We start from the raw sequence: 24,737 nt of genomic DNA on the forward strand, positions 1-24,737 counted from the left end.
CTCAGAATCTTATATGTTTCAATCAAGTCGTCTCTTACTCTTCTAAACTCCAGTGAATACAAGCCAAGCCTGTCCAACCCATTCCAAGTATTCGTCTAGTAAACCTTCTCTGAACTGCCTCCAATGCATTTATATCCTTCCTTAAATAAGATCAATACTGTACACAGTACTCAAGATGTGGTCTCACCAATGCCCTGTATAGCTGAAGCATAACCTCGCTAATTTTGTATTCAATTCCCCTCACAATAATTGATAACATTCTATTAGCTTTCTTAATTACTTTTTGTACCTGCATACTAACCTTTTGCGATTCATGCACTAGGACACCCAGATCCCTCTGCATCTCAGAGCTCTGCAATCTCTCACCACTTAGATAATATACTTTTTTTATTCTTCCTGCCAAAATGGACAATTTCACATTTTTCCACATTATACTCCATTTGCCAGATCTTTGCCCACTCACTTAACAAATCTATATCCCGTTGCAGCCTCCTATGTCCTCTTCACAACTTACTTTCCTACCTACCATTGTGTCATCAACAAATTTAGCAATCATACTTTTGGTCGCTTCATCCAAGTCATTTATATAAATTATAAGAAGTTGAGGCCCCAGCACTGATCCCTGTGGCACACCATTCATTATATCTTGCCAACCAGAAAATGACCCATTTATGGTTATTCTCTCTTTTCTGTTTGCTAACCAATCTTCTATCTTATGCCAAGTTGTTACCTCCTACACCATGAGATTTTATTTTCTGCAATAACCTTTGATGTGGCACCTTATCAAATGCCTTCTGGAAATCTCGGTACAGTACATCCACCAGTTCCCCTTTATCCGCAGCACATGTTACTTCTTCAAAGAAATCCAATAAATCGGTTAAACATGATTTCCCTTTCACAAAACTGTGGTTAGCACCGCAGCCTCACAGCTCCAGCGACCCGGGTTCAATTCCGGGTACTGCCTGTGTGGAGTTTGCAAGTTCTCCCTGTGTCTGCGTGGGTTTCCTCCGGGTGCTCCGGTTTCCTCCCACATGCCAAAGACTTGCAGGTTGATAGGTAAATTGGCCATTATAAATTGCCCCTAGTATAGGTAGGTCGTAGGGAAATATAGGGACAGGTGGAGATGTGGGAGGAATATGGGATTAGTGTAGGATTAATATAAATGGGTGGTTGATGGTCGGCACGGACTCGGTGGGCTGAAGGGCCTGTTTCAGTGCTGTATCTCTAAAAAAAAACCATGTTGACTCTGCCTGATTACTTTGAATTTTTCTAAGTGCCCTGCTTTAATGTCTTTAATAATAGCTTCTAACATTTTCCCTAAGACAGATATTAAGCTAACTGGCCTGTAGTTTCCTGCTTTCTGTCTCCCTCCCTTTTTGAATAAAGGAATTACATTGGCTATTTTCCAATCTAATGGAACCTTCCCCAAATCTAGGGAATTTTGAAAAATCAAAACCAACACATCAACTATCTCACTCGCCACTTCTTTTAAGACCCCAGGATGAAGTCCATCAGGATCCGGGGACATGTCAGCCCGCAGCTCCAACAATTTTCTCAGTATCACTTTCCTGGTAATTGTAATTTCCTTAAGTTCCTCCCTCCCTTTCATTTCCTGATTTACAGCTATTTCTGGCATGGTACTTGTTCCTTCTATGGTGAAGACCAATGCAAAATACCTGTTCAATTCATCAGCCATCTCATTATTTTCCCTTATTAACTCCACAGAATCACTTTATATAGGATCAATGCTCACTTTGTTAACTCTTTTCTTTTTTGAATATCTATAGAAACTCTTACTGTCTATCTTTATATTTAGTTAGTTAGTTAGTTAGAGATACAGCACTGAAACAGGCCCTTCGGCCCACCGAATCTGTGCCGACCATCAACCATCCATTTATACTAATCCTACACTAATTCCAAATCCTACCACATCCCCACCTGTCCCTATATTTCCCTACCACCTACCTATACTAGGGGCAATTTATAATGGCCAATTTACCTATCAACCTGCAAGTCTTTTGGCATGTGGGAGGAAACCGGAGCACCCGGAGGAAACCCACGCAGACACAGGGAGAACTTGCAAACTCCACACAGGCAGTACCCAGAATTGAACCCGGGTTGCTGGAGCTGTGAGGCTGCAGTGCTAACCACTGCGCCACTGTGCCGCCTAGCCAGCTTTCTCTCGTACTCTAAATTTTCCCTCCTTATTAGTCTTTCAGTTGTTCTTTGCTGCTTTTTATATTCTGTCCTATCTTCTGACCTTCCACCCATCTTTGCACAATTATATTTTTTCTTTAAGTTTGATACTGTCTTCAACTTTTTTAGTTGACCGCGGGTGGTGCGTCCTCCCTTTGGAATTTGTCTTTCTCGTTGGAATGTATCGATTCTTTGTATTCTGAAACATCCCCTTAAATGTCAGCCACTGCATCACCATTGACCTATTCCCTAACCTACTCTGCCAGTTCACTTTTGCTAGCTCTGCCTTCATGCCCTCATAATTGCCCTTATTTAAGATTAAAATACAAGTCTTAGGCCCACTCTTCTTTCCCTCAAACTGAATGTAAAATTTAAGCATATTATGATTGCTGCTGTGTAGGGGCACCTTAACTATGAAGTCATTAATTAATCCTATCTCATTGCACAATACCAGGTTTAGTATGGTCTGTTCTCTGGTTGGCTCCAGAACATGCTGTTCTAAGAAACTATCCAAAAAACATTCTATGAACTCCTCTTCTATGTTACCTTTGCCCATCTGATTTTTCCAATCTATATGTAGATTAAAATCCCCCGTGATTATTGCTGTGCCTTTCTGACAAGCACCCATTATTTTTCCTTTATACTCTTTCCTATCCTGCGGTTACTGTTAGGGGGCCTGTACACCATTCCCACGAGTGACTTATTGCCTTTATCATTTCTCATATCGACACAAAACTACATCCTGTTTTCCCTCTCTATTGTGCTAATACCATAATTAATTAACAGAGCCACCCCTCCACCTTTTCCTCGATTCCTATCCTTCCTAAATATCATGTACGCTTCAATATTCAGATCCCAATCTATGCCATCCTGCAGCCATGTCTCTGTAATGGCTATCAGATCATACTTATTTATTTCTATTTGCACTATCAGTTCAGTGCATTCAGATACAGAGCCTTTAGTTTTGTTCTTTTATTATTTTTATAACCTCTAGCCTTGTCTGCTGATTTACTCTTAGATTTATAGTCACTGTCCCTTCCTGTCACAATCTGTTTATCTTTTCCCATATTAATACCTTTCTCTCCTGCCTTGTCTATTCTCTTTGATTTACCACAGCTTCCCAAATTTGATCCCTTGCCCCTACTATTTAGTTTAAAACCCCCTCTACTTCCCTGGTTACGTGACTCACTAGAACACTGGTCTCAGCATGGTTCAGATGCAGACCATCCCAACGGTACAGCCCTAACTTTTGCCAGTACTGGTGCCAGTGCCTACGAACCGGAACCCACTTCTACCACACCAGTCTTCGAGCCATACATTCATTTCTCAAATCTTATTTGCCCTGCTCCAATTTGCATATGGCTCAGGTAATAATCCAGAGATATTACCTTTGCGGCTCTGCTTCCTAATTTGGTGCCTAACTCCTCATACTGACTATACAGAACCTCTCTCCTTGTCCTGCCTATGTCATTGGTACCTACATGGACCTCCTCCACTCCCACCTTCTCAATCCTCTTACCCACCTGACTTGCAGTCACACCCTCCTGTCCCTGACCACTTACCAAAACAGATGACCTTATCCTAAGAGATGTGACTGCCTTCTGGAGCAAAGTGTCCAGGTAATTTCCCCCCCACCCCCCCACCCCCCGATGCATCACAGTGTCTGCAGTTCAGCCTCCAGCTCAATGACTCTGAGCCGAAGCTCCTCAAGCCGCAGACACTTACGGCTGACGTGGTTGCCATTGATTGCCATGGCATCCAGGAGCTCCCACATACTGCAGTTGTGACACATCACCTGTCCTGCCATATTTATTGTGTTAATTTAGTTAAATTTATTTTCTCTTAATTAATTTATAGTTCCCTTCCTTACCGAGCTCCCTCATTTACCAAACTCCCTTCTTCACACTCTGAGCCCTCCAGCAGCACTCAATGCAGATGAGTAGCAATGAGAGTCCCCTGAATTTATACTCTCTGAAAACAATGATGTGTCAGCTTTGCTAAAGCTCTGCTAGAGCTCAGCAACCAGTATAAGCTAGCTACCTAATTAACTAGCTACAGCTCCTCTCAGAGAGCTTCTATACCCCTGTTTAAAAGTGTAAGAAATCTAACTTGTCTCTTAACTTAAATAGTAATTTCAGTTAATTGCTAAATGTAAACAAAACAAAAACTAAACTTTCAAGAGATTAATCCTTAAAGTTCTCTCACTTACCAAAGTCCCTTCTTCATACTCTGTGCCCACCAGCAGCACTCAGTGAGCTAAGTTTCTTGATGGCCTTTTCTGTTCTAGCTTTAAAAAAATTGTCTGTTTTCTGGTTTATACTTTATCTGCAGCATTGCACATATGTGGCCTATGATAATCTTAAATACACAACATGTCTGAAGCAATGAAGGTTAACAGGAAGCTTCAGCTACCTGAGAGTGAGTAACCATCATAATAACATTTGTAACAAAAGCTAATTTATTTTTAAATAACATTTTATTGAGTTTCAAAACCAAAATGGATTCAGTGCAAAATAAACTGCCACAATCAAATGGTGCTAAAATCCAGCTGGAAAATAAGACAAGATGTAGAATGTCCTGTAACTATAGTACTTTGCAACTAAAGAGACAAGTAAGTAAAAGCCCAACTTTAATAAATAGCCATTTAAGGTCACACCATTTCTCATGTGCGAAATCATCGATGCCTGTGGGATATAAACCTAATGTACAAGGTAATTTCTTGTGGTAAAATGTCAAAACACTTCGAAAAGATAGAAAACAGAAGAAAATGAAACTTGGTGTCAAATAACATATAAAAAAATTTTAATTTATATTTCACCAAGATAGAACACCAAACTTAATTGTATCTGGGAGTGTAACGCAATACAAAGGAAAACAAAGGCTTCAGTTTATAGTGATTACTAGCCTCAGATTTTCTGAAGATACTCTATTCAGTAATTTGGGGGTCAAATTTGTGAGTTGGTGCTCGCAGCACAGATTTGCATACGTTGGGAGAACAAACTGAGAATTTGGGAGTAAATCAGGTGCACAGACCTACCACTCTGGATTCTCGGATTTGGGAACCTTGCAGTAAAGGCCTGCTCGGGTCTGCAAATGCGACCTGACCCGAGCCCGACAGAACCCCAACCGACCCCGAGCCCGACCCGGCCCGAGTCCTTCCATTTTTTCCCGCATCCAACCCGACCTGACCATCGGTTAACCTAGTTTTTCACTTTGGTCCTTAACTGCACAAGCTTAAAATAACTGCAGCAAAATCACCTTTAAAGTCCAAAAAGTAAATAAACATTAAAGTCACTTACCTGAGGTGGTGATAGTGCGTGTCCGATCCGACCCGACCCAACCTGAGCCCGAATGCCGGACCCGGAAGTGTGACCCGCCCCGACCCAAATCCAACACATGTCGGGTTCCATCGGGTTCAGGTCGGGTAGCAGGCCCTTACCCTGCAGTTTGTTACTTAATATCGTGAGGAACATCAAACAGGAGTGGACCATCCAGCCCCTTGAGCCTACTCCGCCATTAAATTAGATCTTGGCTGATCTGTATCTTAACTCCATTTACCAGTCTTCGTACCTCGCCAATGAAAAATCTATCGATCTCAGTTTTATTTGGGAACAGTCTCCGGCAACATTGAAATTTCACAGGAGCACCGACCGGGAGGTGGTGAGCTTGTGCAGGATACAGGAGACCACAACGAATCTTGACGTGTTTTGGAGAGTACTGCAGGGCTCCTCCAGAGCGGTCCAGGTATTGGAAGCATTGCCTAAGCACCACAATGACATTTTTGGCAGCATGGCTTTTGTTATATTTCATGAGCAAGCTGGCCAGTGGGTAGCCTTTTCTGCGCCCTTTGGTTTCTCATGGTGGATGAAATGCTGATGGTGCAGCACACTGGTGTAGAATCAAACTATCATGGCTGCTGCCAACAATATTGGGAATTGACAAACATGATATACTGAGCATGGTCACACTCAAATTGGATATTGAGGGAGTGGAAATGTTTGCAGTTGCAGTACTTCTCTGAATTCATATGCAGTTGCCACAAAGCAATATTTGTTCAGTCAATGGCACCTGCATCATGGAAAAGCCTGCTATCCTGGCGAAGCCAGGTGCTTGCTCCACCTGCCTCTCTCTGTTAAGAGAGAATGCAATGTATACTCCTCTCTTTGCATTCAGAGCTTCAGTGACCTCCGTTATACAGCAGTGGATGGTGAACTGCAAGATATTGGAGATGTCACTTGCTTCAACCTAGAAGGAATGTAACACAAAAAACTTCAAGGCCAAGGTCACCTTTAAGGCTACTGGCACTGCCGTCCTTGCCCTGGTCTGAGCTGCAGGTCAGAGACAGAGATGTCGCACACACTGGGCTGAATTTTTGCACCCCCACCCCAACAAACAAGGTCAGGAACGGAGGGGAGGCGAGTCAGTTTTAAGATGCCGTTCCCAGTGCCAGCAATGTTCACCAGAGTGGGGGGATGGCGAGACAGCGATCCTGTCCACCTCCCTACTGAGGCCAATTAAAATGCTGAAGAAGTGCGTTAAGAGCTTGTTCGTGGAGAAAGATTGAATTTTTAAGGAAGTGCATGGGTTTCAGGGTCTGTCTGTTGGTGATCAGCTGTAGGGAGATGGGTACAGAGTGGGGATCCAGTCATGGCTGTGCCAGGGAATTACCCCGGCCCCAAAGGAAGATCGACGGGGCAAAGGGGGACTTGACATTTGCAAAAAAGGTACCCTAGGGTTTGTGCTGGTGGCAGGGAGACTGGGCACTCAGTGCTTGGGCATTTAACAGGGTTGTCACCCCCTGGCATCGCAGCAGCAGGAACAGGGAGCAAGGCTGTCAATCACAATAGGGAGACCACCTGCCCAAAACGAAGGCTGCAGCAGGCAATGGGGCACCACTGTCATATTTTGGGCCCAGTGGTGATGAGGGGTTATACCCTCCGCAGGAAGGGTGGAACCTCTAGCAGCAGGAGGGCACAGCAGAGGAAAAAGGAGTAGGAAGGCAATGGAGGCCAAACTCCCAACACAGGATCTACCACTGAAGACAGAGCTACCTGGATATGATCAAGACCCAGTGCCACAAGAGACTGCGACTCTCCAGGCAGGTGGCCACAGACATCTATGCCCTCGTCGCTAAAGACTTCACACCTTGCAGCACTGATCGCCATGCCCGACCAGTAGTTGTCAAAGTCACTATGGCCTTGAACATCTTCACTTCTGGCTCCTTCCAAGGATCAGCTGTGGACCTTGATGGCATATTGCAAATGACTGCATCTTGCAGGTCACTGATGCCTCAGAACAATTAAAGCCCAGGGACTCGTAAAATACGGGACGGATTCCCGGGCTAGGCGGAAGCGGGTTCACCACCGACTTTTACGTCTGTGGCGAATTCACGTCTGCCTAAGGTAAAATCCAGCCCACTGTGTCTGAACATGTGACCATGTTCAGGACAGTTCTTTTTATCACCTTGGACCCTTTAAAAAGCCTGTGAATTGGACAAAGGGCAGCCATTTGAAATCTTACTTTGATCTGCCTGGAGCAAGGGAGAAAAGACTTAGAAAAGTGTTACCTCTCTCTGTAAAGGAGAGTTTCATCTCTTGAGCAGAAATTTTGCATTTGAAAGGTGGCAGATTCCTAGTGCCTCTGGTCGCTGAAGAATTCCTGCATCCAGTGAGATTCCTGCTGCGTCCTGTGTCTTAAGAAATCCTGAAATCTGAAGCATTTTTCCGCTGCTCGACTGCTGCTTCAAAATCCAAGCAGACCTGTTGCTTCAACCCTGATGGAAGACCTATGTGACGCCTGCTGGAATTAAATTGCCGTGAATGCCTACCCAACACAGACGCCCATCAACCTCGCCTGGAGAGACTTTGAGTGGCATTCAACTATTCGACTCTGGGACACCTCACTGTACTGAAAACATCCAACCAGAACGCGTTTCTCAATGTTTTTTTTATGATTCCTTCTATTCCTAAGAAACAGCTGTAAACCAAAAATGCTTTTCCCCTTGTTAACCGGTTTCTTTTTGAGTGCATGTGTGTGTGCATGAGGGTTAAGGAATTAAGGAGTTTTTTTTCATGTATATAGATTTATGTCATCAGTAGTTAAGATCTATTATTTCTTTTCCAATAAATAGTTATTGTTGTTGTTTAAAGAAACCTGGTTTGGTGTGCTTTATTCTGGGGGACAAATAAAGTATTTAATTTGACTATTCTTGGGTAGGTGGAAAACTTGATTTGATATGCAATGACCTGTGGAGTAGTGGGACTGAATTAACAGTGCATTACTCCCACCTTGGTCGTAACATAGTATAGGAACATAGAAATTTCCAGGAGTAAAAAGACTGGGTCCATCTGGTTCGGCTTCTACCATCCTGATTGCAACATGATATAGTGACAACGGAGTGTTTCAAACCTTCCGTTTGTATGCTGTTCAAACTGGTGCTGTCATTCCTTTCCCAAGGGTCCTTTGTGAATTTCAGCTGTCAGGAAACTTCACAAAAGCTGATTTTGAAAATATAACCTGGGTGATGCGGAATCAGAACAGGATATTGAAAGGTGATCTGGAACTGTGAATGCTTGAAGTTCTGAAAGCAAGAGCTCTGTATATAGACTGTAGATTATACTTGCCACAGTAAGCATCAAATGATTGCAGTACAATTTGACTCAGCTGAAGACATCTTAAAATACACATAATTGATTCATTATAGGTGGCTCCTGTATAGGTAATAGTGCTGAGCTTCAGAAAATATTCTTATTTGGCTCTGTGTGTTTGAGCACAGGATGAACATTTTGAGCATGAATCATTGTGAGTTATGTAAGGTACTTACAGATTTTTATTACTTACATTTTTAGATTAATTTTGCCAACAAAGTCAGTTGAAAAAGGGGCCATCTATGGTTAATTGTCTTGGCTGATACTAAAGGTGCGAATAATTTTAGTGACAGGAGCTATAGGGAACAGATTTCTACATATGTCATATATCGGACAGCAAAATAAACCCTGAAAACAGCCATGTTGCATGGGTTCATGTGTTCATCTGCTGGGGTCAGAGGTTACAGGTTTATGACACCTGCCAAAGTAGTTGGAATAATAATTAAGTTAATTGACTGAGGATATTCTTGTTAAGGGCATCACATGACAGTTTCCACATATTTAAAGGGCTTGTAGAGCTGTTGCCTTCAAATCCAGTTAATCACAGGGTTTAATAAAAGAAGAACTTGCATTTATAAAGAGTCTTTTGCAACTTCAGCCTGGTAAATGTGCTGAAGTCACTGGTGCACTGTCAGAAGTGCTACCTTTAGGATGCAACGTTAAACCAAGGTCCTGTCTGCCCCTTCAAATGGATGTGAAAGATTCTGTAGCACTATTTGAAGAAGGGCAGAACAGCTCTCTCCTGGCCAACATTTATCCATCAATAAACATCACTAAAACAGGTTGTCTGTTCAGTTATTTTCTTTCTCTCTTTCCTACCATCTCTTTCCTTCTTTCCCTTCCTTCCGAGACTACCTTTCTCCTTTTGTCACATGAGAAACCGAGATTGATTGGTGATTTGTTCCTTAGCAGAAATAGACGTAATACAGGGGACAAAAGCAAAGATGGTTGATGAGGGGGAGCCAGTGGATGTGGTTTATTTGGACTTTCAGAAGTCTTTCGACAAAGTCCCACATAAGAGATTAGCATGTCAAATTAAAGTGCATGGGAATGGGGGTAGTGTATTGCGATGGATAGAAAATTGGTTGGCAGACAGGAAACAAAGAGTAAGGATAAATGGGTCTTTTTCCGAATGGCAGGCAGTGACTAGTGGGGTACCGCAGGGATTGGTGCTAGGACCGCAGCTATTCACAATATATATTAATGATTTAGATGAGGGAAGTAAATGTAATATCTCCAGATTTGCAGATGACACAAAACTGGGTGGGAGGGTGAGTTGTGAGGAGGATGCAGAGAGGCTTCAGGGTGATTTGGACAAGTTGAGTGAGTGGGCTAATGCATGGCAGATGCAGTATAATGTGGATAATTGCGAGGTTATCCACTTTGGTAGCAAAAACAGGAAGGCCCGTTATTATCTGAAGGGCTATAAACTGAGAGAGGGGAAGATGCAGCGAGACCTGGGCATTCTCGTACACCAGTCACTGAAGATAAGCATGCAGGTGCAACAGGCGGTAAAAAAGACAAATGGTATGTTGGCCTTCATTTATTTATTTAGAGATACAGCACTAAAACAGGCCCTTCGGCCCACTGAGTCTGTGCCGACCAACAACCGCCCATTTTTACTAATCCCATATTCCCTACCACATCCCCACCATTCTCCTACCACCTACCTACACTAGGGGCAATTTACAATGGCCAATTTATCTATCAACCTGCAAGTCTTTGGCTGTGGGAGGAAACCGGAAAACCCGGCGGAAACCCACACGGTCACAGGGAGAACTTGCAAATTCCACACAGGCAGTACCCAGAATTGAACCCGGGTCCTGGAGCTGTGAGGCTGCAGTGCTAACCACTGTGCCGCCCATCCACTGCATCACTGTGCCGCCCATTCATAGCGAGAGAATTCGAGTACAGGAGCAGGGATGTCTTGCTGCAATTATACAGGGCCTTGGTGAGGCCACACCTGGAGTATTGTGTGCAATTTTGGTCTCCTTATCTGAGGAAGGATGTTCTTGCTACAGAGGGAGTGCAGCGAAGGTTTACCAGACTGATTCCCGGGATGGCAGGACTGACATATGAAGAGAGATTGAGTCGGTTAGGATGATATTCGCTGGAGTTCAGAAGAGTGAGGGGGGATCTCATAGAAACCTACAAAATTCTCACAGGACTTGACAGGGTAGATGTAGGAAGGATGTTCCCGATGGTGGGGGAGTCCAGAACCAGGGGTAATAGTCTAAGGATACAGGGTAAACCTTTCAGGACTGAGATGAGGAGAAATTTCTTCACCCAGAGAGTGGTGAACCTGTGGAATTCGCTACCACAGAAAGCAGTTGAGGCCAAAACATTGTATCTTTTCAAGTCGGAGTTAGATATAGCTCTTGGGTTTAAAGGGATCAAAAGGTATGGGACGAAAGCGGGAACAGGTTACTGAGTTGGATGATCAGCCATGATCATAATGAATTGCAGAGCAGGCTCAAAGGGCCGAATGGCCTACTCCTGCTCCTATTTTCTATGTTTCTATGGTCAAAACAGCAAGTGTATTATTTTCTTTGCATGAACACATGCCTACTCTATGCAATTCACAATCTTTTCTCGCCATGTGAGAATGTACTGTGGCAGTGTCCTCTGAGCTTCTCTTCTGTAGCAGTACTACAGTTGGAAAGAAATTTCTAAAAATAGTGGACATTCAGACTCATGTCCAAGGTATAGGAATTAGCAATAGTCTGTGATGGTGGAATGGCAGAGTGAGAAATTGATTTTCATTTGTTCTTAAGATGTGAGAAACATTTGTTGGTCTTCGTTGCCCAGAGGGCATTGATGAACTTGTGGATTGGAGTCATATGTAGACGAAACCAGGCAGGCATGCCAGGTCTTTTCCTGAAAGTCAATGGTGAACCTGTTGGGTTATTACAATATTCTGAGATTTGAACTCACAACTGCTAGAGTTGCTAGTCCAGTACCATAATCTCGAGGCTACTGTTTCCATTATTGAAGGTTTCACTCCTCCATACTCTACTAATGTATTTGTGATTTACTAAGATTTGGAGGCACAAGTGGCTCTGCCTCTCTACTAGTGCTTGGTGATATTCATATTTTCTGGTGAGGAACACTAGAGCCTAAGTACACAACTATTAGGCAATATTTGATAGTTGTACCAGTAAGGCATAGTCCAGAGTATTGTATGTGTGTATCGACTGCAAGGCAGATACTATTATTCATTAAGAGAGGCAACTCATTTTGCAGATGTCTTATTCAGCAAGGTATGGGAAATCAAATCAAGTTACTCACTTTTCTCATTGGCTGTTTTGACTCTGCAGATGTGTTGGAGCAAACAATTCCATGGCACATTCTTCTCTTTGTATCAACACTTTACTATCCCATGGCCCTCCACTTGGAATCTTCTGTACCTTTCAATTAATCTCTACACTTTGGTGATTTTCCCTTTTACATCACTGAATCTCTTCCTGAACTCCAGCAACATTCTCAGGGTGGCACACCATGTTGAGATGGCTGATGACGTTTCTTGTCTGTAGATGGGAGGGTGTGCAGCAAAGCTGAACATCACTGTATCCCTGGCCTGTACTCTTTGTATAATCTCACCACTGCCTTCCTGACAGTTTTTACATCTGACTCTAAAATTTTCTCTCAGAATTTCTGTGAAGAGGAAACATTTATTTCTTACTGGATCCAAGAGGCTCATTTCGTACTTGTTCAAGTACAAGTGTAAAGTCTTGCTGCAATTGGGGCTTTGGTGACACCATGCTTGGAATACTATGTACCGTTTTGGTCTCTGTACCTAAGGAAGGATATACTTGCCTTAGAGGGGGTGCAGCAAAGGTTCACGAGACTGATTTTTGGGATAGAAGTTCAATAAGGAGAGCTTGAGTAGAGTGGGTCTATACTCTCTGAAGCTTAGAATAAGAATAATCTTATTGAAACATAAAAGATTCTGAGAAGGCTTGACAGTAGATGCTATTTCCCTGTTTGGAGAGTCTAAAACTAGGGTGAATAGACTCAGAATAAGGGAATGGCTATTTCAGACTGAGATGAGGAGACATTTCTTCACTCAAAGTGATGCAAATCTTTGAAATTCACTACCCCAAAAGGCTGTGGATGCTCAGTCATTGAATGCATTCAAGGCGGAGATTGTTAGATTTTGGACCTTAAGCAAATCAAGGAATATGGGGATCAGACAGGAAAGTAGAGTTGAGGTTGAGAATCAGCCATGATCTTACTAAATAGTGGAGCAGGCTTGAAGGGTCGTATGAACATACGAACATACGAATTAGGAGCAGGAATAGGTCACATGGCCCCTCGAGCCTGCTCCACGATTCAATAAGATCATTCCTGATCTCATGGTAACCTCGATTCCACATTCCCGCCTACCCCAATAACCTTTCACCCCCTTGCTTATCAAGAGTCTATCTACTTCTGCCTTAAAAATATTTAAAGACTCTGCTGCACTGCCTTTTGAGGAAGAGAGTTCCAAAGACTCAGGTCCGTTTGAGAGAAACAATTTCTCCTCATCTCTGTCTTAAATGGGCAACTCCTTTTATTTAAATAGTGACCCCTAGTTCTAGGTTCTCCCACAAGATGAAATATCCTTTCCACATCCACCTTGTCAAGACCCCTCAGCATCTTATATGTTTCAATCCAAAACTCCAGCAGATACAAGCCAAGCCTGTCCAACATTTCCTCATAAGACAACTTGCCCATTCCAGGTATTAGTCTGGTAAACCTTCTCCGAACTGCTTCCAATGCATTTACATCCTTCCTTAAGAGAGACCAGTACTGCAGACAGTACTCCAGATGTGTTCTCACTAATGCCCTGTATAACTGAAGCATAACCTCCCTACATTTGCATTCAATTCCCCTCGCAATAAACAATACCATTCCATTAACTTTCCTAATTACTTGCTGAACCTGCATATTAACCTTTTGCGATTCATGCACCAGGACACCCAAAGCCCCCAGCATCTCAGACCTCTGCAATCTCTCACCATTGAGATAATATGCTTTTTTTATTCTTCCTGCCAAAATGGACAATTTCACATTTTCCCACATTATACTCCATTTGCCAGATCTTTGCTCACTTACTTAACCTATCTATATCCATTTGTAGCCTCCTTTTGTACTCTTTACAACTTAGTTTACTACCTATCTTTATGTCATCAGCAAATTTCTCAAACATACCTTTGGTCCCTTCATCCAAGTCATTTATATAAATTGCACCGATCCCTGCGGCACACCACTCATTACATCTTGCCAACCAGAAAATGACCCATTTATTCCCTTGCTCTTATTTCTTATGTTAAGGCCCTACTCCTCTGTAATTGGTTTTGTGATGTTTGTTAAACTTGATTAAAAACTGAGCAGCATATGGGAGATCAAGGCAAAACTTAAACTCCTCATCTTGTCTTGTTTGATGAGAAATTTATGCATTTTCATAGAATCATAGAATGGGTACAGCACAGAAGGAGGCCATTTAGCACATTATGTCTGTGATGGCTCTCTGTAAGAGCAACTCACCTACTTCCACTCCCCTGCCTTTTCCCCATAGCCCTGAAAATGTTTTTCTTCCAATTATTATTCAATTCTCTTTAAAAAAACAGGACCTCTAGGGTTGTAATCTCCGGATTACTCCCTGTGCCACGTGCCAGTGAGGTTAGAAATAGGAAGATCGTGCAGCCAAACATGTGGCTGAGCAGCTGGTGTAGAAGGGAGGGTTTCAGATATCTGGACCATTGGGCTCTGTTCAGGGACAGATGGGACCTGTAAAAGAAGGACGGGTTGCATCTAAACTGGAAGGGCACAAATATCCTGGCTGCAAGGTTTGCTAGCGTCACTCAAGAGGGTTTAAACTAGTGTGACAGGGGGGTGGGAACCAGAGCAGTCGGACAGCTAGTGAAGTAAATGAGGAGGACATAGTAAATAAGGCCAGTAGGACTAAGAGGAAGAGCAGGCAGGGAGATGTTGCTGAGCACAGCGGGACTGGTGGTCTGAAGTGCATTTGTTTCAATGCGAGAAGTATAACAGGTAAGGCAGATGAACTTAGAGCTTGGATTAGTACTTGGAAATATGATGTTGTTGCTATTACAGAGACTTGGTTGAGGGAAGGGCAGGATTGGCAGCTAAATGTTCCAGGCTTTAGAAGCTTCAGGCGGGATAGAGGGGGATGTAAAAGGAGTGGGGGAGTTGCATTACTGGTTAAGGAGAATATCACAGCTGTACTGCGGGAGGACACCTCAGAGGGGTTATGCAGCGAGGCAATATGGGTGGAGCTCAGGAATAGGAAGGGTGCAGTCACGATGTTGGGGGTTTACTACAGGCCTCCCAACAGCCAGTGGGAGGTAGAGGAGCAGATATGTAGACAGGTTTTGGAAAGATGTAAAGGTAACAGGGTTGTAGTGGCGGGTGATTTTAACTTCCCCAATATTGACTGGGACTTAGTGCTAAGGGCTTGGATGGGGCAGAATTTGTGAGGAGCATCCAGGAGGGCTTCTTGAAACAGTATGTAGATAGTCCAACTAGGGATGGGGCCATTCTGGACCTGGTATTGGGGAATGAGCCTGGCCAGGTGGTCGAAGTTTCAGTAGGGGAGCACTTCGGGAGCAGTGACCATAACTCCATAAGTTTTAAGGTACTTGTGGATAAGGATAAGAGTAGTCCTCGGGTGAAGGTGCTAAATTGGGGAAGGCTAATTATAACAATATTAGGCAGGAACTGAAGAATTCAGATTGGGGGCGGCTGTTTGAGGGTAAATCAACATCTGACATGTGGGAGTCTTTCAAACATCAGTTGATTAGAATCCAGGACCAGCATGTTCCTGTGAGGAAGAGGATAAGTTTGGCAAGTTTCGGGAACCTTGGATAACGAGGGATATTGTGAGCCTCGTCAAAAAGAAAAAGGAAACATTCGCAAGGGCTGGAAGGCTGGGAACAGACCTTGAGGAATATAAAGACAGTAGGAAGGAACTTAAGCAAGGAGTCAGGAGGGCTAAAAGGTGTCATGAAAAGTCCTTGGCAAACAGGATTAAGGAGAATCCCAAGGCTTTTTATACGTATATAAAGAGCAAGAGGGTAACCAGGGAAACGGTTGGCCCACTCAAGGACGGAGGAGAGAATCTATGTGTGGAGCCAGAGGAAATGGGCAAGGTACTAAATAAGTACTTTGCATCAGTATTCACCAAGGAGAAGGACTTGATGGATGATGAGCCTAGGGAAGGGAGTGCAGATAGTCTCAGTCATCTCATTATCAAAAAGGAGAAGGTGTTGGATGTCTTGCAAAGCATTAAGGTAGATAAGTCCCCAGGGCCTGATGGGATCTACCCTAGAATACTGAGGGAGGCAAGGGAAGAAATTGCTGGGGCCTTGACAGAAATCTTTGTATCCTCATTGGCTACAGGTGAGGTCCCAGAGGACTGGAGAATAGCCAGTGTTGTTCCTTTGTTTAAGAAGGGTGGCTAGGATAATCCAGGAAATTATAAGCCGGTGAGCCTTACGTCAGTGGTAGGGAAACTATTAGAGAGGATTATTCGGGACAGGATTTACTCCCATTTGGAAACAAACGGACTTTTTAGCGAGAGGCAGCATGGTTTTGTAAAGGGGAGGTCGTGTCTTACTAATTTGATTGAGTTTTTTGAGGAAGTGACGAAGATGATTGATGAGGGAAGGGCGGTGGATGTTGTCTATATGGACTTTAGTAAAGCCTTTGACAAGGTCCCTCATGGCAGACTGGTGCAAAAGGTGAAGTCACACGGGATCAGAGGTGAGCTGGCAAGATGGATACAGAACTGGCTTGGTCACAGAAGACAGAGGGTATCAGTGGATGGGTGTTTTTCTGAACGGAGGGATGTGACTAGTGGTTTTCCGCAGGGATCACTGCTGGGACCTTTGCTGTTTGTAGTATATGTAAATGATTTGGAGGAAAATGTAGCTGGTCTGATTAGTAAGTTTGCGGACGACACAAAGGTTGGTGGAGTTGCGGATAATGATGAGGATTGTCAGAGGATACAGCAGGATATAGATCGGTTGGAGACTTGGACGGAGAAATGGCAGATGGAGTTTAATCCGGACAAATATGAGGTAATGCATTTTGGAAGGTCTAATGCAGGTGGGAAGTATACAGTAAATGGCAGAACCCTTAGGAGTATTGACAGGCAGAGAGATCTGGGCGTACAGGTCCACGGGTCACTGAAAGTGGCAACGCAGGTGGATAAGGTAGTCAAGAAGGCATTCAGCATCCTTGCCTTCATCGGTCGGGGCATAGAGTATAAAAATTGGCAAGTCATGTTGCAGCTGCACAGAACCTTAGTTAGGCCACACTTAGAATATTGCATGCAATTCTGGTCGCCACACTACCAGAAGGATGTGGAGGGTTTGGAGAGGGTACAGAGGAGGTTTACCAGGATGTTGCCTGGTCTGGAGGGCATTAGCTATGAGGAGAGGTTGGATAAACTCGGATTGTTTTCACTGGAACGCCGGAGGTGGAGGGGCGACATGATAGAGGTTTACGAAGTTATGAGCGGCATGGACAGAGTGGATAGTCAGAAGCTTTTTCCCAGGGTGGAAGAGTCAGTTACTAGGGGACATAGGTTTAAGGTGCGAGGGACAAAGTTTAGAGGGGATGTGCGAGGCAAATTTTTTACACAGAGGGTGGTGAGTGCCTGGAACTTGCTGACAGGGGAAGTGGTGGAAGCAGATACGATAGCGACGTTTAATAGACATCTTGACAAATATATGAATAGGAAGGGAATAGAGGGATATGGGCCCCGGAAGTGCAGAAGGTGTTAGTTTCAGCAGGCATCAAGATCGGCGCAGGCTTGGAGGGCCGAATGGCCTGTTCCTGTGCTGTACTGTTCTTTGTTCTTTGTTCTTTGAAAGCCATGATTGAATCTTCCTCCACAATACTCTCAGGCAGTGCATTTGTAAAAAAAGGTTTTCCTCATGTTGATGTTGCTTCTTTTGCCAATCACCTTAAATCGGTATCCTCTGGTACTTGATCCTTCCACCAATGGGAACAGTTTCTCCCTATCTACTCTGTCCAGACCTTTTGTGATTTTGCACACCTCTATAAAGTCTCCTCTTAATCCCCAGCTTCTCCAATCTGTCCACGTAACTGATGACCCTCAACCCTGAAACCATTCTCTTAAATCTTTTCTACACTCTCTCTAATGCCTTCACCTCCTCCCTAAAACATGGTGCCCAGAATTGGACACAATATTCCAACTGAGGCCAAGCTCTTCCCTTCATATTCTGCTCTCTGCAAACTTAAAGTCATCCAAAACTCTGCTGCCTGTATCTTAACTCATACAAAGTCCCATTCCCCTATCACCCCTGTGCTCACTGACCTACATTGGCTCCCAGTCCATCAACATATTGATTTTAAAATTCTTATCCTTGTTTTGAAACCTCTCCATGGTCTTGCTCCTCCCTATCTCTGTAATCTTCTCCAGGCCGACAACCCTCCAGGATATCTGCGCTCCTCTAATTCTGGTCTCTTGTGCATCCTGATTTTAATTGCTCCGCCATTGATGGCTTGCCTTCAGTCACCTAGGCCCCAAGCTCTGGAATACCCTCCCTACACCTCTCTGTCTCTCCACCTCGCTTTCTTCCTTTAAGAAACTTTTTGACCAAGCTTTTGGTTATCTGACCTAATATCTCCTTTTGTGGCTGTGTCATACTTTGTTTTATAATGCCCCTGTAAACCGCTTTGGACATTTTATTACGTTAAAGACACTATATAAATATAAGTTGTTGTCGAACATACTTTGTTGGTTGGTTGAAGCTGTTTGTATTAATTGATTAAACCCTTTCTTTCACAGGTCCTTTTGCAATTTCAATTCGAAATCACAGCCACAGTGTTAAAGCAAAGAAAATGAAATTTATCTTCAATGCCATGGACAGCGAGGGAATCATTGAGTTTAACATAACTGGTGTTGTGAAGCAGATTAACTTAAAATGTTCAAAGTAAGTAAAAATAGTTATTTAATAGATTTAAGCCATGTATAAGTATGAAGCTATATCTCATTTTATTGAAGAAAAGCTAAATTTAGAAAGGTTCAAACATATTTTTAAAGTGAAGTATCAATGATACAGTTTGCAAACTGAAAGCTAAATACATCAAAATCCAATACCTGATTAAAATCAATGGGCTGAAAATTATGGGCACTGCATGGCCACTTTTCCAATATGTGCTGCTAGTACACATCACTGCCGACCTATCCTGGCAATCAATTCTTACTGGGTGTTTTTTGTGCACTGCTGCTTTTCTCTGAGCATTAACAACATATTCTGGCAACAATTTGAATTTTGTTGCTGCTTGATGGCATTCACTTTCAGCCTGTAATGAAAATTCACTGGTATTTTGTAGTGGAGCCTTTCATATTCAGTGCACTTAGAGGTTATTAATCTTCCATTACACAGAAGAAGAATGGAGAGAGATTTATATTCTGCTGATCTCTATCTGTCTGTCAATAATTTCTCACATTAGTAACTTAAAAAACTTCATATGGTGTTGTATTGAAAAGTTTTCAGTAATGAAAAAAGTTGTTCTGTATATGTCAAAACAAACCCCAACACAACCACGCATTCTGCCCCCACAACCCCCCACCTCCCCCACTCTCTCACCCCACCACCCCCTCACCCCCCACCCCCTGACTCTACCCCCAGCCCTTCACCCCCACCCACCCCCTCACACCCCCACCCCGATTCCACCCCCACCCACCCCCTCACCCAACCCCCTCACCCCCCACCCCCACACACCCACCCCCCCACACCCCCCCTTACTCCCCACACACACCCCCCACACCTCTTCACCCCCCACCTCCCACACCCCCAACCCTCTCACCTCCCCACCCCCTGACCACACCCCCCACCCCCGCCATTCACCTGACCCCCCCTAGTAGTATATAGGAAATTATGCTCTGGTCAGTCTGCACCTTGAGTACTGTGTCCTGTTTTGCTCATTAAAAAACAGTGACATTTTCAATCCCGGAGGAAATAAGGAGTGGACAATCCCTAGTGTCAAAGATCTGAGTTATGAGGACAGAAGGAAAGATCTTTATATAGCACCTTTCATAACCTCAGGACATCTGTTTCATCTTTATGTTGTTTCTGGTTCCCAGATGTTGGAAAGAATCGCACTTTAATCTTGGAAAAGGCTGGAGTCAGTCTTGTTTATTTCAGCACCAGACTTTGTGCTGTAGAACCTGGTTAAACTGATTCTTGTGTTATATATAACATGACTCCCCAGTGCAGCCATGAATGAGGTCCCCCACTGGAACACTTACACATAACAACTAGTTGTTGCTAATTCGTTCCTAACACTTTACAGATAGTATAACAATATATGCATATATAACAATATCCCAAAGCACTTTCTATCTAATGAGAAGTAACTGTGAAGTTAGAAACATAGAAAATAGGAGCAGGAGTAGGCCATTCGGCCCTTCAAGTCTGCTCTGCCATTCATTATGATCATGGCTGATCATCCAATTCAGTAGCCTGTTCTGGCTTTTGCCCCATACCCTTTGATCCCTTTAGACCCAAAAGCTATATCTAACTCCTTCTTGAAAACATACAATGTTTTGGCCTCAACTGCTTTCTGTGGTAGCGAATTCCACAGGCTCACCACTCTCTGGGTGAAGACATTTCTCCTCATCTCAGTCCTGAAAGGTTTACCCCGTATCCTGAGACTATGACCCCTGGTTCCTAACCGACTCAATCTCTCCTCATACATCAGTCCCGCCATCCCATGAATCAGTCTGGTAAACCTTCGCTGCACTCCCTCTATAGCAAGAACATCCTTCCTCAGGTAAGGAGACCAAAACTGCACACAATATTCCAGGTGTGGCCTCAGCAAGGCCCTATATAATTGCAGCAAGACATCCCTGCTCCTGTACTCGAATCCTCTTGCTACAAAGGCCAACATACCATTTGCCTTTTTTACCGCCTTGTGCACCTGCATGCTTACCTTCAGCGACTGATGTATGTGAACACCCAAGATTTGCTGCATATTCCCCTCTCTCAGTTTATAGCTGTTCAGATAATAATCTGCCTTCCTGTTTTTGCTACCAAAGTGGATAACCTCACATTTATCCACATTATACTGCATCTGCCATGCATTAGCCCACTCACTCAACTTGTCCAAATCACCCTGACGCCTCTCTGCAACCTCCTCACATCTCACCCTCCCACCCAGTTTTGTGTCATTTGCAAATTTGGAGATATTACATTTAGTTCCCTCATCTAAATCATTAATATATATTGTGAATAGCTGGGGTTCTAGCACCGATCCCTGCAGTACCCCACTAGTCACTGCCTGCCATTCGGAAAAAGACTCATTTATCCCTACTCTTTGTTTCCTGTCCGCCAACCAATTTTCTATCCATCGCAATACACGACCCGCAATCCCATGTGCTTTAATTTTACATGCTAATCTCTTATGTGGGACTTTGTTGAAAGCCTTCTGAAAGTCCAAATAAAACACATTCACTGGCTCCCCCACATCAACTCTACTAGTTACATCCTCGAAGAATTCTAGTAGATTTGTCAAGCATGATTTCCCTTTCGTAAATCCCTGCTGACTCTGCCCGATTCTACCACTGTTCTCTAAGTGCTCTGCTATAAAATCTTTGATAATGGACTCTAGAATTTTCCTCACTACCTACGTCAGACTGACTGGTCTGTAATTCCCTGCTTTCCCTCTACCTCCCTTTTTTAAATAGTGGGGTTACATTCGCTACCCTCCAATCTGTAGAAACTGTTCCAGAGTCTGTAGAATCTTGGAAGATGACCACCAATGCATCCATTATTTCTAGAGCCACTTCCTTAAGTACTCTGGGATGCATACCATCAATATAAGAATTGCAGCAGCCAATTTTTATTCAGTAGGCAAACAGCAATGAAGTAAATGACTCTGTTGTAGGTGTTGGTTGAGGAATAAATGTAAGGTCACTAGGAGAACTCCCTTGCTCTTCTTTGAATAGTATGACAGGAATTTTTATGTCTACCTGGTAAGGCAGATAGGGCCTCAGTTTAACATCGTATCCAAAAGATGTTACCTGTGACAATGTAGCACTCCTCAATAATGCAGTGAAGTGGCAGCCTCTGCTGACAGCCTATATGCTCAATTCTCTGGAGTGTGACTTAAGCCCGTGATCTTCTAACTCAGAGAAAAAGTGTTAACACTGAACCAATGCTGACAGACTCGAGAAACCTGGGCTTTGAATGATGTGGCTGAGAGGCATATAGAGCAATTATGGTAATAGAAAATGTAAATCTGGATTATTATTTTAAATTCAATTGTGAATCTAGCACAAGAAAAAGCAGGTACAAATTAGGAAAATGTACATTTAGGACTGATATCTGGAGGCTCTTCACATAAAGAGTTATTAACAGTTGGAAAAAGCTCTCGGAAAGAGTAGTGGAGGTAGAATTATTTAAGAATTAGTTGGATGCTGCATCTGGGCATTGCAGGCTCTCTCTGGATGGAAGAACTATGATGGATTGAACGACCTTTCTTATCTTGTGCCTCCTGAACTCAGGACTTTTGATGTGACACTCATAATCTTATTGACTGATACTAACAGACTGAAAGCAAATCATTTTTCCATAACTGTCCATGGCAGGAATTTTTCACAAATATAACAGCAGCATTAATCTACATATGTATGTTCAAAATTATCACAAATATTTTGCAACAGAATCTAAGAAGAGTATTTTTGCCAAGTACATTTAATTTAAAGTGGTTTGAATTATTATCAACACCTTTACTTTTGTTATCTCTTACCCCACCCCACTTTATTTGCGTAAAACCTATAGCATTTCTAACCTTTGCCAGTTCTGATGAAGTGTCACTGACCTGAAACGTTAACTCTGCTTCTCTCTCCACTGATACTGCCAGACCTGCTGAGTATTTCCAGCATTTCTTGTTTTTATTTCAGATTTCCAGCAGCTGCAGTATTTTGCTTTTATTTGAATTATTATCTGTTCTTTTCCAAGACAAAATGACTTACTTCCTGAAGGCATTGAACTGATCAAAAATAGCCTCAAATTCAAAGGACCGATGAAGGAAAGCTATGCTGGCAAGTACGTGTGTGTAGCATCCTATCAACGCTGGAAGATACCAAAACATTTTGAGATTGAGATTACTTCAGACGAAAATCAATGTACGTATTTATATTTTACTAAGATGTTGTTTTGGCCTGGGATAGCAAAGGTGAATATCACAGACTTTAGGACACTAACTTGAATTGATCCATTTCTATAAACCAGGTTGATGTTGTATTTATAGTGTTATTATTAAAAAAACTGAGTCCTCTATATGCTGGAAAAAAATTGGTAATACTCCTTGATGCCTAATAGAAAATATTAGAGATTTTCAAGAAGATTTCAACGTTGACAGATTTGATTTCTTGCATTCTGTTTGATAGTTCTTTTACACTGATAATGTCAGTGATTTAATTGCAGTGTGGATTGCTCTTAACGCAAGATGTGGGTTATGACCAAAATAGCACCTCTTCAAACATTTGCTACAGTGTGTTTTGAATCAGATCTCTGATATTACCTTGCTACCGTAATGTGGCTGAGAGACACTTTAACTAGAATTCTGAGCAGCTTCTTGGGCAATACTTATTTAATTGATATTGAGAGTGATCAATCAAACCATGACTGGGTTAAAGTCACATTCCAATTTTTAAAGTGCCTTTTTGAATGAGCCTTTGAGGGATGGTTGGTGACCCTGAAGACAACTTGCCTCATTTGCTAAGACTGGCTATCAGGGACATCCAGGTAATCCCTGTGGCAGTCTCAGGGAATCCAACAAATTTACCATTGGGCACAAAATATTTACATGGTGCAAACCACTAGCACAAACAACCCCTCTAAGGTGCAATGCAAAAGCAGTTAACAGATCTGACGAGAAAAATAAATTATAATGACTGTAGATGCTGACTTCGGTGAGAAAGCAGGACATGAGGACTGAGATGAATTGCATTTGCATTTCTTCGGCCCACTGTCCATCCAATTCTGATGCTCTGATTGGCCTTCCAAACCAGCCACCCACTTGATTCCTGATGATTGATTTGCATATTTTTGCCTGATTCCAAATGGTTGTAACACCACATCCCAATTTGCAATGCCAATGCCTCCCAAGCTGTAATTTCCACTCACGATGCACATGATGCCTAACTTTCAAACTTTCATATGAATGTTGTCCTCTAAACTATTATGTGATTCAAATTTCCTATATCCAAGGAGTGGTCCCAACTGGCTGCTGGCATGGACAAGTCATGAAAAGTCAGCAGCAGGTTTTATCATCAACCCTTTTCCAATGGCCTATGCCACATTTCTAACAATCTTACTCCATCCTTAAGAAAAATGATTCGTTTCCCCTTCCAACTCATACTCTATTATCCAACGTTGATACTTTCTCAAAGGATGGAAGCTGCTCTCAAATTATCAAATTAATCATCACTTGTCTATGATTTGGCAGCATAGCTATTCTGCTGATGAACCATTTGACCAGGAAATAGCTTGTCTCCGGAACACTGCTCTTTATCTGTTTCTCAGTCTTGCAGATTTTGTGAAAGGCCAATAGTTTATCCACTTTAAGTTCGAATCATAGAAGGCTATTCAGCTCATTGTACCTGTGCTAGCTCTTTTTGGAAAGAGCTATTGATTAGTCCCACTCTCCTGCCTTTACCCCATAGCCTTGTAATATTCTCTCTTACAAGCATTTATCCAATTCCCTTTTGAAAGTTATTATTAAATCTTCTTCCAACACCCTTTAAAGCACTAGGCAGTGCATTTCAGATCATAATAGCATACTGTGTAAAATTGTTCTCCTTATCTCACCTTTGGCTCTTTTGCCAATTACCCTATATTGCGTTCT

At 42.9% G+C, this 24,737-nt stretch overlaps 1 protein-coding gene across 2 annotated transcripts in view; it reads left to right on the forward strand.

The window, feature by feature from the left end:
* Positions 1-24,737, forward strand: part of LOC137371010 (uncharacterized) — a 100,191-nt gene that overhangs the window by 35,468 nt on the left and 39,986 nt on the right. For both annotated transcript variants that reach the window (XM_068032908.1, XM_068032909.1), the window contains exons 4-5: positions 18,667-18,811; positions 22,847-23,013. In XM_068032908.1, coding sequence (XP_067889009.1) covers positions 18,667-18,811; positions 22,847-23,013 — 312 coding nt within the window. The remainder of the gene's footprint in view (positions 1-18,666; positions 18,812-22,846; positions 23,014-24,737) is intronic.

This window comes from Heterodontus francisci, chromosome 6 (genome assembly GCF_036365525.1).
Source record: "Heterodontus francisci isolate sHetFra1 chromosome 6, sHetFra1.hap1, whole genome shotgun sequence".
Lineage (NCBI taxonomy): Eukaryota > Metazoa > Chordata > Chondrichthyes > Heterodontiformes > Heterodontidae > Heterodontus > Heterodontus francisci.